The sequence below is a fragment of the Lissotriton helveticus genome, chromosome 9 (genome assembly GCF_964261635.1).
Source record: "Lissotriton helveticus chromosome 9, aLisHel1.1, whole genome shotgun sequence".
NCBI classification, from domain to species: domain Eukaryota; kingdom Metazoa; phylum Chordata; class Amphibia; order Caudata; family Salamandridae; genus Lissotriton; species Lissotriton helveticus.
In genome coordinates, this window is record NC_136070.1 from 355699325 (window position 1) to 355714247 (window position 14923).

General features: G+C 46.8%; 1 protein-coding gene across 2 annotated transcripts in view; it reads left to right on the plus strand.

Moving 5' to 3' along the window:
• Nucleotides 1-14923, plus strand: part of OTUB2 (OTU deubiquitinase, ubiquitin aldehyde binding 2) — a 186494-nt gene that overhangs the window by 93211 nt on the left and 78360 nt on the right. For both annotated transcript variants that reach the window (XM_078660094.1, XM_078660093.1), the window contains one exon: nucleotides 10193-10311. In XM_078660094.1, coding sequence (XP_078516220.1) covers nucleotides 10193-10311 — 119 coding nt within the window. The remainder of the gene's footprint in view (nucleotides 1-10192; nucleotides 10312-14923) is intronic.

Here is a 14923-nt window from a genome sequence, read left to right on the forward strand (position 1 = left end):
TAGGTCGACTGGATCGCGGAGAACCTGGGAAGGTACTCTCCAAAGGGGTTGAGTGGTACGCTGAGGATTGAGAGGCTGAAGTGATGTTGAAATGTGGGCATGGTCAGATAATGAGATGTTGGATATCTCTGCCTTAACTAGTGATTGAAGCAAGGGGAAGGGAAGGAAAGTAAGAGTCAAATCGAGAATATGAACGGTGTGCGTGAGAGAAAAATGAGAATTCTTTAGAGTCAGGGTGCAAATATCTCATAGCATCCACGAGCCCTAAGTCAATTATGGCGTTTTAAGAGCTGCACATGTGGCACCAGAGCCCGGGTACACCTGTGCACTATGGTCCCAGTCAGGGTCCCAGACCAGATTAAAGTCACCCCCAAGAATGATGGTTTTAGCAGATCACTAAGATGAAAGCTGAGTAATACATCCTGGACCTGGTTAGGGGTGCACATATTTAAGAGAGTCAGAGTTCTCGTGCCCCAGTGTATTTGAATTTTAAAATAGCACCCTCCAGTGTCTCTTATCGCCTTAGAGACTTTTCCAGCCAGACCAGCCTTAAGGAATATGGCTACTCCAGCAGTTTTAGTAGAAGAACAGGCCCAGTATTGCATTGGATATTTAGGATGTGACATGAGGCAAGTGTCAGTAGAGAGAAGGTGGGTCTCCTGGAGGAATATAATATCAGGGTCCTGAAGAAGATGATGTTGCCAGATTTGGCGTATCTTATTAAGAGAGTTAAGACCCTTAACATTGAGAGAAAGGAGTTTATAGTGATTACTCATCATCGGCCCAGTGTGAAGACCCTTTTATCAAGCCCTTCAAATGTAACAGTGGAAGGCCAACCACCCCCAGCCTGAGGATCCCTGGTACACTTAGGTAGATAATAACATGTGTGGAGCATTTGGATCACCAGGGTGTTCCCCAACGACGTCCAAACTACCAAGGCTGGGAGCACCCGGCCAAGTTTCCCCCAGAAGTAGTGCATCCAAGGGATCAGTGACAGGGAAGGAAGAGGAAGGTAGGGTAATGTTTCCAAGAAGGGGCGGCCAACTGGTCCAAACAAAGTCAATGTCTAACAGGAACAGCCCATTGTCCAAAGGACGAGCCATTCTGAAGAAGTCACTCTTTAAGGGGACACTGTAAATGTGGGGTAGATGGCAGGCGCAGGTAGATCTTCACGTCTCCTCTGCCGTCGACCCGCTGCAATGAGACACTCAAAAGTCACCCACTGCCGGAATGCCTCAGAGAGGGCTGAGAGCCTGCGAGAAAGCGGGCAGAGCCGAAGTCAAAAAGCTCAGATCTATGCCGCCATTGTCCGTGTAACAGTTTCAGGGAACCCACTGTTCCCCAGTGCGCTAGGGCGATTCGGCATATTATAGGTAGTGGAGTTTCCCCTGTCATGTCGAGGCCCTACGGAGTCAAGTGAAATTTGAGAAGCTTAAAGATCTCAGCCCTCCATATTTGGATCATTCCTTTTGCTCAGGGGATCGAGAATGCAGGGAAGAATCGCTCAATGTCCGGATGTGGTTGATGATGTCCTGTTTCACCTGGGAGGAGTCCTGTTCCTGGAGACATCTCCTATGCTTGGGCGACGGGACAGCAGACCATTCCAGGCAGAAAGGTTTTCCAGAGCTCCCATGTGGGGAGGGAGGACCCCATCCTCCCAGGTGAAGATCAGCGCGAATGGATGGCACCACTGGTATTTAATATTGAGTTTGCGAAGCTTGTCTGTGACTGGCTTAAAGTCTTTTCGCCTCCGTAGAGTAGCAGGGGCCAAGTCTTGGAAGACTTGAATCGAATACCCATTATAGAAGTGGGACTTGGCTCCCTGAATCTCTTTCAGCAAAGAAGTGGACCGGTGTGAGAATGTCCAGGATGAAATCTGTGCAGGCTCTAGGGCAGAGAACACAATGTGCTCTGTCCAGCACAGGTGGAGATGCTTCGTCATTCTCTTGGATCGCCTGTAGAAGGTCCGCCGTGAAGGTCATGATGCCTTTGCCTTCCGCCCCATGAGCAACCCCTCTAATGCGTAGATTATTATGCCGCCTTCGATTCTCCAGGTCTTCCTGTTTGCGCTGAAGGCTGAAGTTTTGATCTTCCAGCTCCGCCATCCGTCGCCATAGGCTTTCGTGGTCCTCCGCTCTAGCATCCATGGTGCGCTTGAGATCGTCTACGCGTCCACCGATTTCCGTGACTTCCCTCTGGTTATTCTGCAAGCCAGACTTAAAATCTTGTTTAAGTGACCCTATTTCGGCCTTGATTTCTTGCAGGAAAGAAGTCTTAAAGGCCTGTGTAATCGGTGTATTGGTCCCTTTCCATCGCAGACTCCAAAGAGGCGCATGTAGACTGTGACTGTGTCTGTGGGTTGGAATTTAACCAGAGAGAGGTTACTGAATTATCTCTAGACACAGAGGGTTCCTGCTCCTTGTTCATTTTGTTTTTAGGAGGCATACTTGAAAATTGGTCTCTGGCGGCGCCTCGACGGCTCCGAGTGAGGTAACGCTTCAGCATAGTAGGAAAAGGCAGCCAAGAATCGGTCCGGGCCAGCTGTGGCCCAGCCTAGACCGAATCCCCTTAGAGGCAAGCTATAGGCAATGGAGGGAGGGGTGTTAGCGGTTTTTCAAGCCGAAGCGCCAGGTCCAGGTCACTCCACTAACCTGTCAACTAGTAGACGCAGGCCACTGAAGTCACCATTAGGGGGTACTGTCTCACCAATAGGTCCCATACGTCCTCCTGGATAAATTCAGGCTAGGCCAGCGACCGGAGCAGGGGGAGCAGCACGTGAGGCAGTCTAGTAAGAATAATGTCCACAGCTCACGGCAAGATCAGTAGGGGGCCCCCAGTGGATAGGTAAGGGACAAAAGAGGTGAGGAGTTCCCAGCACCTAAGTCCCGACCAACCTGCACCAGCCAAGCCTCGCTCATGGCGGTCCATGCCTCCCTTAGTCCAACGGGCTATGTTTCACAGTATTCAAGAGCAAGGGGGCTCCCACCATCTCCAAGCAGCTAATCTCGAGGCTCCAGAAATGATTGGCCCACCAGGCAATCACATGGGCACGTCATCAACACGCCCCCTTAGCTGTACAGATCCACTCCAGTAAAGGGGAAGAGCACACCCCTCCAGCACCCAGGTGACAGCCGGGGGTTCACTAGCTCTCCAATTGGGCCGTTATTGACACATAACATCCAGGGTGTCTGTCGCACAGCTCAAGCCCCTCTCACGGGGAAGCCAGCCCAGCAGGCGGTCCAGGCATCCGCCGCAGTCCACGCCACTTCAAAGATGTAAAGCCCTGGATTTAAGGCTCGGGGGCAAAGATTATCCACCTTTAGTGGCCCTTCCAATGATCTCCCAGAGCACCGGGCTGAGATAATAGGGACCCCAATGGGGCGGTACAATCCGCAGGAGCTCCACTCAGCGGGAGGCCCAAACCCCCCGGCAACCAAGGGATGAAGCTGGCCTCAGCAAACAATGCTCACCTACTTCGCGGCGTGGCAGAGGATCAAGGCTGCTATGTCCAGGAGGCACCTCAGATCGCCTCGGGCTCCGGCACCTTGCAAACAGCTACGTAGATGGCTCCACTGGCTCGCCCGCCTCCACTCGCCGCAGGAGCTACAGATTCCAGATCAAGGTCCCGGGGGTTCACAGCTCCCCCGGAGGTTTACCCAGCGGTTTAAGTACCCTCAAGTCCCTCTGGGCGAGACAACAAGGCAGCGAGCCCAGGGGCAAGGATGAGGGACAGGATTCTTCTTGCCACACCCAAAGCAAGATGGCGGCGGCCCAGCTGGCGACAGCTCCCTCCAAGGGCGATCTGCAGCCCCCTCGATGTTCAGGCAGTTTACATGTAGGCGAGGGCACCCCTTATCCGTCTGACAACAGACTAGACCCCCCGTGTAGAACGGCGTGTCAGGCGGACGGGTTACAAAGTTTAGCAGGCCGCGGTGGAACAAACTCAGCAAAACACGTCTCACTCCATTCGCGTCCTGGCCACACCCCTCTGCATCATATTTGGCATCTGCTCTGTGTATGTTACAGCGATATAAAACATGTGCGTTCCCGACACTGTGAGCTGGGTTTAATTGTTCCTCACGCCGAGCTAAAGAAACACATCTGCTCCAGGATAGTTTTCCTGCTTACTCCCTACTACTTATCTTCCTCCTGTTGCTGGGTCTGCTTGTACATAACGAGTGCTGTTGTTTTTGTGCTTACTGGAGTCCAGAGCTTCATTCCTGCAAATCAACCCACTTTGTTACAATCAACCCACTTTGTTACACATTCCATTTTATGAGAAAGACGTTTACTCAGAAATCAGAATCTAATAAACTGCACCTAGAACAACAACAACTGAATGGCCAGGGAAACCACACAGATATATCAATTGGCATAGAGTTCCAATGAACTCTATGCCAATTGCTCTATGCGGCTAGTGTGGGTGGTGGCAGCCCCCATACGGATCCGTTTTTGATGCACTGAGGCGACTGCTTTGTTCTTTTAAAATTGTACTGTATTTTATAACATTCGGTGCATGAGTCTTGCACGGAAGCGCAGAGACGCTTTTTGCCTATTTTTTAAAAAACGCTTTGCTCAGTCTAAATCTTTGGGGGATATACACTTACCTGTTTTGTTCTGTTCTGTCACCTGGTGTGCCTTGCCTGCCCCGTTCCACCGTGGCTGGTGTGCCGTTTGAGTGGAGGGCGGGCGGCCATCTTGGGTGTAGCCCCGGACCCCTGTTAGACCAGTGGCAGCGTTCTAGCTGGGGGAGGGAGGTGCACCCATAAATTGAGCCTGGGTGTGCGATCCTGGCGGCTAGTGTGGGTGGTGGCAGCTCCCATATGGATGCGTTTTTGATGCACTGAGGCGACTGCTTTGTTCTTTTAAAATTGTACTGTATTTTATAACATTCGGTGCACAAGTCTTGCACAGAAGCGCAGAGACGCTTTTTACCTATTTTTTTAAAAAACCTTTGCTCAGTCTAAATCTTTGGGGGATATACGCTACCTGTTTTGTTCTGTACTGTCACCTGGTGTGCCTTGCCTGGCCCGTTCCACCGCGGCTGGTGTGCCGTTTGAGTGGAGGGCGTGTGGCCATCTGGGGTATAACCCCGGACCCCTGCAAGACCAGTGGCAGCGTTCTAGCTGGGGGAGGGAGGTGCACCCATAAATTGAACATGCCGTTTCGAGCGCGCAGCGTTCGCGGGCCGCAGGCACGCCACAGGCGCGCCGAAGGTAAGCCAAAGGTCTGCCCGTCTGCGCCCGTCCGCGCCGCTGGTGCGCCCAGCGCGGGGCATGCTGTCTGTGATTTCTACGATCCCAAAGACATTGCAATAAGGTACTCGCGTGAAGAATTAATTGCTCTCAATACGGTGGAGTGCAGGGGCATGTCTCCGTGGGTTCTCTCGGATGGCTTACTTAGCCTTTGCCCCTTATGTGAGTTTGGCCCTTCACCAACCATTGCGGGTCCCATAAACGTTTCTAGCCATCCACAGGGGATTGGGGCTTCTCTTATAAATGCCCAATCTATGAGCAAACACACCCCTGACATATTTGAGCTCCTGTCGGACGGCTGCTTGGATATCCTGTTCATAACAGAAACATGGCTTAATAATCCCAGTGCCCCGGTTGTGGAGCTTGCCATCCCGAGAGGTTTTAAAATCATCCGGGCTGATCGAGGAACGGGGAGAGGGGGGGGGGGGGGGGGGGGGTGGCCATTGTTTTTAAAGACACATGGTCTTTTAAAATTGACTCCTCCTATTAGTTAGGTGATAGCGAGGTCCTTCATTTTTCTCTCACCCTCTCACCGCATTTTACGCTGGGAGGCACGCTGGTTTATCGTCCCCCGGGTCCCGCTGGATCTTTCCTTAAAGCACTGGTTGACGTCATTCTGCCACACGCTCTGCGGTTCCCCAGATTCCTGCTCTTAGGCGACCTTAACATCCACACAGAGGTGGGTGAATCATCAGACTCCAAAAATCTGTTGGAATCGCTTGACCTGGCCCAACTAACTCAATGGGTCTTGATGCCCACACACTCCGGGGGTCATACCCTGGATGTGGTGTGCTTCAATTTTTCTTCAGCAGTATCTGACCCTGAAATTCTTACTTGGTCGGATCATAGATTGATCAGGTTTTCTTGGCCCTTAGAAAAACCCCCTTCTAAACATAAGTTTATTTCCTGTCCCAGGAAGATCAACTTGTCTGCCCTCTCCAATGCCCTTTGTATCGATCGTCCTATGTTAGGCCAGGATGTGACCACCGCTGTGCAGACCTTTAACACCTGGATCTGCTCGGGGGTGGAATCCTCTTCTAAAGGGAGTAGTAGATCCAGAATGCGGTCTACCCCCTCTAAGCCCTGGTTTTCATGGACTTAGCGAGAGCTCCAATTAGGCCGGAAAAGACTGGAAAAACGATGGCGGCTTGCCTATTGCCCTGCTGCTAAGGTGTTACTCCGATCTGCTCATAGGGAGTACTATGCTAGCATCAGGTTGGCTAAGAGTGAATATTTCGCGGGTAGGATCTCTAAGGCCAAGAACAACAGTAGGGAAATGTTTGCTATTGTTAACAGCTGTCTTGCCCCTTGCGCCGAGCAACCAGTATTGCCTTCTTCTGGGCGCTGGTGTGAGGATTTGTCGTCATTCTTTGAAAACAAAATAGCAGTGATTCAGGCGAGCCTGCGGACGATTTGCCTTGGTCAGAGCCTCTTAGCGCCGGTCTATTCCTCTCCTTCCTCTTCTACGGCCTTCACCTTTGAGGAATTTGTTCCACCCTCTGAAGCTGACATCTTAGCAGTTTTAAAATCCTTGAAATCGGGATCTCCTACTGACCCTTGTCCCGCTCGTGTTCTCGGCGGTGTGGCCGAGGTGGTTTGTCATGAGGTTACTGAAATTGACAGTCTTTCTTTTAAATCGGCGATAGTGCCGGAATGCTGGTAGCAAGCTAAACTTTTGACACTGCTGAAGAAAGCAGGTCTGGATTCCGAAGTTCCAGCCAACTACCGGCCAGTTTCCTTGCTGCCAGTGTTGGCCAAAGTTGGGGAAAAGATCGCCTTCCGCCAATTGAACACCTTTGTAGAAACATCTAATGCCCTCCATCCGGCTCAGTCAGGTTTTCGTGCTGCTCACAGCACTGAATCGGCTTTGGTGGAAATTTCTGAGGCCATCAGGGACTGTTTGGACGCAGGCAGTAGAGCGACCTTAACATCCACACAGAGGTGGGTGAATCATCAGACTCCAAAAATCTGTTGGAATCGCTTGACCTGGCCCAACTAACTCAATGGGTCTTGATGCCCACACACTCCGGGGGTCATACCCTGGATGTGGTGTGCTTCAATTTTTCTTCAGCAGTATCTGACCCTGAAATTCTTACTTGGTCGGATCATAGATTGATCAGGTTTTCTTGGCCCTTAGAAAAACCCCCTTCTAAACATAAGTTTATTTCCTGTCCCAGGAAGATCAACTTGTCTGCCCTCTCCAATGCCCTTTGTATCGATCGTCCTATGTTAGGCCAGGATGTGACCACCGCTGTGCAGACCTTTAACACCTGGATCTGCTCGGGGGTGGAATCCTCTTCTAAAGGGAGTAGTAGATCCAGAATGCGGTCTACCCCCTCTAAGCCCTGGTTTTCATGGACTTAGCGAGAGCTCCAATTAGGCCGGAAAAGACTGGAAAAACGATGGCGGCTTGCCTATTGCCCTGCTGCTAAGGTGTTACTCCGATCTGCTCATAGGGAGTACTATGCTAGCATCAGGTTGGCTAAGAGTGAATATTTCGCGGGTAGGATCTCAAAGGCCAAGAACAACAGTAGGGAAATGTTTGCTATTGTTAACAGCTGTCTTGCCCCTTGCGCCGAGCAACCAGTATTGCCTTCTTCTGGGCGCTGGTGTGAGGATTTGTCGTCATTCTTTGAAAACAAAATAGCAGTGATTCAGGCGAGCCTGCGGACGATTTGCCTTGGTCAGAGCCTCTTAGCGCCGGTCTATTCCTCTCCTTCCTCTTCTACGGCCTTCACCTTTGAGGAATTTGTTCCACCCTCTGAAGCTGACATCTTAGCAGTTTTAAAATCCTTGAAATCGGGATCTCCTACTGACCCTTGTCCCGCTCGTGTTCTCGGCGGTGTGGCCGAGGTGGTTTGTCATGAGGTTACTGAAATTGACAGTCTTTCTTTTAAATCGGCGATAGTGCCGGAATGCTGGTAGCAAGCTAAACTTTTGACACTGCTGAAGAAAGCAGGTCTGGATTCCGAAGTTCCAGCCAACTACCGGCCAGTTTCCTTGCTGCCAGTGTTGGCCAAAGTTGGGGAAAAGATCGCCTTCCGCCAATTGAACACCTTTGTAGAAACATCTAATGCCCTCCATCCGGCTCAGTCAGGTTTTCGTGCTGCTCACAGCACTGAATCGGCTTTGGTGGAAATTTCTGAGGCCATCAGGGACTGTTTGGACGCAGGCAGTAGAGCGGCTCTAATATTATTGGACCTTTTAGCCGCGTTCGACAAGGTTTCCCATCAGCTTATTCTTGCACGACTATCAGCTATTGGGGTCTCTTGAGTGGATGACTTCTTTTCTTTCTTTTCGGACTCAGCAGGTTTGGATGCCTCTGTTTGAGTCAATGGCCAAGCTTCTTGCCACCGGGGTGCCCCAGGGATCAACTTTGAGCCCATTATTGTTTAACGAATATGTGACACCTCTGATCATTTTGGCTGAACAGCTGGACGCCAAAATAATAGCCTATGCCGATGACACACAGCTGTTGTTCACCTTGCCGGCTACGGACTTGGATGTCGCCCCTGCCCAGACTTGTCTCTCCTCAGTTTTCACCTGGTTAGCTGCCGCCCAGTTAAAATGCAATGAAGATAAAACCGAAATTCTTCTGTACGGGCAGTTTCCTTCAGACTTTAAAGAATCCCTGTGGCCCGTGGACTCTCCCTTTCCTAGTTCCATGGGTAACCCTTCAAAAAATCTCGGGGTGTGGTTTGGGGAGGACTTAAAATTTGAAGCCCTTATTAAAAAACGGACCCGCGGGTGCTTCGCCAGCCTTGTGGCTCTTCGGAAATTGTTTCCTCTTCTACCTAGAACGGCGAGAGAAACAGTGGCGAGAACACTTATTCTCTCTCACCTGGACTACGCCAACTCCCTGTTTTGTGGCTCAACGGCATATCTGACTAATCGTCTTCAGATAATCCAAAATGCGACAGCCAGACTCCTTTTTCACATCTCAAGGAGGACTAGTGTCCGTCGCCACTTGCGGAGTCTACATTGGCTTCCAGTGGCTCAACGGATTATCTTTAAGACCCTTACTCTCGCCCACAGAGCCATCTATGATCAAGGTCCCCTGTATTTGAGGAAACGCTTTTCTTTCTACTTTCCCAATCGGTCCTTGCGCTCTGCCACCCAATTTCGGTTGGCGGTTCCACGATTAAAGCGTTCCCGTGTGGGTGGACTATCCATTGCGGTTAAAGCAGCTGTGGCCTGGAACTCTCTACCTTTGAACCTTCGGGCTAATCAGAACTATTCGCTCTTTAAAAAAGCACTTAAAACTCATCTGTTTAAAATGTCAGCTTAATTCTTTGTTTTCTTTTTTCTTAAGTAGCCTCAGCATCACCCCCCCGCGCCAGTATACTCCAGTAGTAATTGAGCGCGCTACAAAATTTTATATAACATAACATAACATAACATGGGGTACTTTTGTAGCACTCAAAATAACCCTAATCCGTTGATGTTCCAAAGTGAAAATCTGCTTATTCTTCCTATGTTATTGACATATGTTATTGAAATGTGTTATTGCCACATGGTATTGGCGCTTTAGATCTGTGGGGAATACTACTTGGTGGTAAACGTGTTTCAGTATGAATGAAAAGATTTTTGCAAGGGATGTAAATTGATAATATTCTTACCTGGCCAAGCCGTCATTCCAAGGGTCTCCCTGTATACTGCTTTTGACTGGCGCAGGCATCATATTGTAAAGGTGATTTGTAATTAACTGTACTGTGTTCTTTTTGAAGTGTCCTCGTCTCGCTCCCTCCCTACTTGCTATGGGTGCGCGGACCAAGTCCTCCCCAAACGTCTTTTCAGATCCTTAAGAGCTCTGCATGTATTTTGGACGACATTTTAATAGAATGGGGGAATCCTCCTTAATCCAAGTATAATATATGTATTACTTTATTATCACAAGTATGATGTAATTAAATACAATTATTGCTTTACTTCCCAAGGACCTCAGCCACAGATATAAATTTGTTAGAAGAACCAGAGGAGACGGAAATTGTTTTTATAGAGCGTTGGCATTTTCCTACTTGGAGTCAATTCTTGGCAATCACAGAGAGATAAACAGGTAGGTTATACGTTTTGTGTTGACTTTTATTGAATGAGAAATCTATTTTCACCATCATTAACATTTGCATATATTAAACAAATATATATATATACTACACAGTCCGAGTGGGTTTTTAATTCTGATGGGGAATTACCACCCCCATTGTAATTACGAGATATGTGGTACTACTGCATATCTCCTGTCTTTCTCCCAGAGATTCACTCGCTTTAAACAGGTGCATTTAGGCATTGACTTACCTCCCAAACAGCCCATGTCTTGTGTGAAAACTTCACATGGTCCTTACTTTTTGTCTAAGGGAAATTTACATTCTGAGCTTGCACTTTTTCTTTTGCAATTTTAAGCATGGAATAAAGCATCCTTGTGTTCAAGGCGTTCTTGCACAAAAAACCAGAATAGGCTGAAAGTTTCACACATGAAAGGGTAACTTGACTACTGCAGATGAGTGAATGGATTTTCATCTGCGAGTTCTGTGTGTGCTAGTATACCTGTCCCTGTGTCAGGACAAACGTGACCGACTGGCTGTGCAGCTGCCTCATCAATGCTATTTTTCCCTGCTGTCCCTGAAGTTCTTCTGCAGTTTCCACTTTTGACTACATTTGAATGGACCTTAATTTCGAGGAGCAGTCTAGCTATAAATAAAGTGCTCCCTAGGAAACCCTCGGCATACCCTAATATAAGAAGACCCTAAATTGATTCCCTACCCTGTAGCCTTGAGGGTGTAGCCCCCTTAATCCCCTTTTCCCAGGTCTGGCTTAGGCCGCATTTTTGGGTATGCTAGCTTCAGCCTGTGTGATGCCTGCTACCCTCTCAATCTAAATTAATTTCAGCTTAGATCAATTGAGCCTCTTCATTTTTAATATTTTTAATGATCACGAATGTTCACAAACAAAACCAGGATCGCTTTTGTACTCGTGATTGGATGACTGATCACAATCATCTTTGACACACATGACATAACATGTACCCTTAGATGACTGTGAACATAATTTTAGTATCAATATTGACTGGAAGATGGAAATCCTCAGTCAGCCTAAGGTGTGTGGGATGTATAAGCTGATACCGAGCATTAGGAAACCACTATGCCCCCTCACCAGCGACCTAAGGAGGGCTGTCTAAGAATCATTTATCTACAACCGTAGACATAGGTGTGCTTCCATTACTCTGACTTGCTCTTTACAAGTATTCAGTAGTCTCTGCTTTTCTTGATAAGAGCCCAAGTCCATCACTAGCTATTCCGTGAAACCATACATTCTATTACATACACAAGTACAAATCATTTCACATGTTATCATCAGCAAACTACCTACCATCTGCAAACCATCTACTCATACCAATGCACCCACCTTAAACCACATTTGTTGACCATTTACTGATTCACCATTGACCTAGTCAGTCACCTACCCATATATGCACCTACACATGCCCATCTACCTACTCACTTCATCTACCCTCTCAGCCATTCATGTATTTACTCACACACCGTCCACCACACATACCCAAATCTATAATTTCAGCCTCCACTCACATACTCATCCACTCACTTTATCACCACAGACACATTTGTACTCATTGACGGCACACTTAGCCAGTTCTCACTCAGTTATCCACCTTAACAGTCATCCATCCACCTGTACACTTGTCCACTCACTCAACTCCTAGTGTATCTATCCACCTACACAGGCACCTACTGACTCATTGATTTACAAACACATTCATCCACCTAGTTATCCATCCATCCACTTATTTATCCACCCACTAATCCATTGACCCAGTCATACACTCACCATTATTGCTTGCCTACCTCGTTCAGCCATACACACCCACAGTGCATGGTTGCTCATATCCATACCTGTTTCCTTACCAATTAAGGATTTGCTTGTCAGTAATTTACCCAAACATTTGATTGCTGTCCATGTTCCATTTTTCTATTGTCTAAAAAGTTCTTTATAGGCTGCCTTAATTGATATCTTCTGTAAGAAATTAGAGTATTAGTTGAGGAGTAGTGAGAACCCACCTCAAATAATAATTACAATCTTTGTCTGGGTGAACCACAAAAGTTAGCAAATAAATCAGTGCTTAAACCTTTGGTAGCTTGGCTCAAAGCACTCAGGCTTAACTTAGAAGCAATGTGTAAAATATTTACGCAGTACTAAAACAGTCAACATTCAAAACAATAAAAATCTAAAAATCAATTAGATAAATAGAGTGTAATTTGATAAACAAAATGACACGAAAAGAACATCAATCCAATAAAAGGATTACATACAAATAGGGCCAGTCAAGAAGCAAAAAGTACCAATAATACTCAATGGTCGTTGTAGAAAGGGAACTAGATGCAATTTTACGCTGACCGTGATCGCGAAGGAGACAGGTCAGATACACCAACCACATTTGTCATGATAGAAGATTTTACCTTCTGACTTTAGTCCTTTATGTCCCAATCCACCACATGAGTGCAATTCTATAGCCCCGAGCACCTCAGGAGAAGCACTTAAAGACTCGCAGGGTGGCAAGTAGGGGTCACAGCAGGGTCCAGCCTGATCATCTGGGCAGTTGTAGGAAAAGCCCTCTTGAAGCTTCTTATGTCCTTCTAGTTTTAAAATGAGGTCAGCCAGCTGACCCATGAAGTCACTTATGGGTTCAAGGCAAGCAAATGTGGGTCGGGGCAAAGCCTTTGTCTACCCTCTTAACTGGTTATGGTTAGTTTTTCCATTTTCTCTGGGTTTGGCTCCAGCCTAGCTTGTGAAACAAAGGCAGGGGCAGGCTGGGTGTCTGGCTTCTTTGTATGTGCTTTGACTGGTCCTTTTGCAGTGTGATCATGGCGGGGCACAGCTCCTCCCCAATCAGCCTGTCTGGAAGACCCACTTCCATCTACACCAATACCTTTGAAACTCTCTGGCTTCAATACACACTTCCCAGTGGGGGAGCCATCAACAGGCCAGGGCAGCTGGCTACTAACACAAATGTCCCCAGAAACGATTGGCAGGGAAATAACAACTTTCTAAAAGTGGCATTTCCAAAATAGTAATTTAAAATCCAACATTCCCATTACAGAGGATTTTAAGTTACAATTAGAATGAGTGGAAGAAGCTTTTTTATGCTGTTCTCAAACAACACTTAGCAATAATTAAATGTAATAATGCAAACTAGTGTTAGTCTATGGGAGGCCATCCTAGCCACAGTGAAAAACGACTTTGGAAGTCTTTCACTCCTGAAATTGTAAAACATTAAGTATACATGTCTATTTTTTAAATATCACGCACCCTGCCCTATAAGCCCTTATGGCCTGCTTTAGGGGTGACTTATAAGTATTAAAAAAGAAGGTTTAGGCATGGCAAAATGTTTATTTTGCCAGGACAAAATGGCAATTTTAAACTGCACTACAGGCTGCATTGGTAGGCCTGAGACATGTTTTTCAGTGCTACGTTGGTGGGTGGCACAATGAGTGCTGCAGCCAACTTGTAGAATTTAATTTACAGGCCTTAGGGAAATATAGTACCATATACTAAGGACATATAACTAAATGAAATGTGGCAATTCGGTATTTGCCAACTATACAATGTTTAAAAGGGAGAGCACAAGCACTGCACAACTGGTTAGCAGTGTACAGAATTTAAGGCCAACAAAAACGGGTTCAGCAAAAAGAAAGTAAAAACCTAGGAAGGGCAAATTTCCAACACCGCCCTTCGTGGCATGCTACATTTGTCTCTTTGGGTAAGAGGTATAATGTTACGAACAAAAACTTTTGGAATGGAATAATTGTGCACAGACTGTATACATCTATATTGTTTAGCAGTTTTGTGTAGGGTTACTGCACCCTAGAGTATTAGTGTGATTTGAATAGATGCAAGTGGTGAAAAAACAACACACCACACATAGAGTTAGTTATTAGATTGCAAGGATCAAATAAGCAAAAGCATAACGTTTTAACAAATAGTCAAATATATCGTTTACAGTGGGGAAAAAGTGCTCTGATTAGTTCAGGGATAGCCTGGAGAGAGGATTTTCAGTCCTTTCGTAATGAAGATTAAGAGAATTAAAAAAATGATTACCCATCACTGATAAAGTTTTAGTTTGTGCATGGGAGGCTTTATATTTCAGGATTTCCAAAATCCACTTAGTTCCAGAATGTCCTTACTTTGAAGTCCTCTTTGACCTCCTGAAATAGAGAGCACATTTTTAGATAGAATGGGCTCTTCAGCTGCATGGTTTTGAATATCAGGTATCCAGTCCTATATTTAATTCTGCATTTCATGGGTAGACACTATAAGTCTTTCAAAATACAAAAGATGTAGTCAAGTTTCTCTGTCACTGTTAAATGCCTGGCTAAGGAATGAAGAGATACTTTCAATGGTGCTAGTAATAGTACTTGTATATCTGTTAATATGGTCGTACGAAAGTAGAGTGTAGAAATTAACATTGGCATGTTCTGCAGTTCTTGTTCAGTGGTGGATGGAATTTGTTTTATCTTTTTAAATGAGCAAAAGTTAGAATTGCCATCCTTCGATATGTTGTAGGTATATGGCCAGAGAGGATGGAGACGACTAAACTCTAGTGCTTAGCAACTGGTGTTGGCTAAAACAGTTTCCTGAGAGTCCTAAGGGCATGG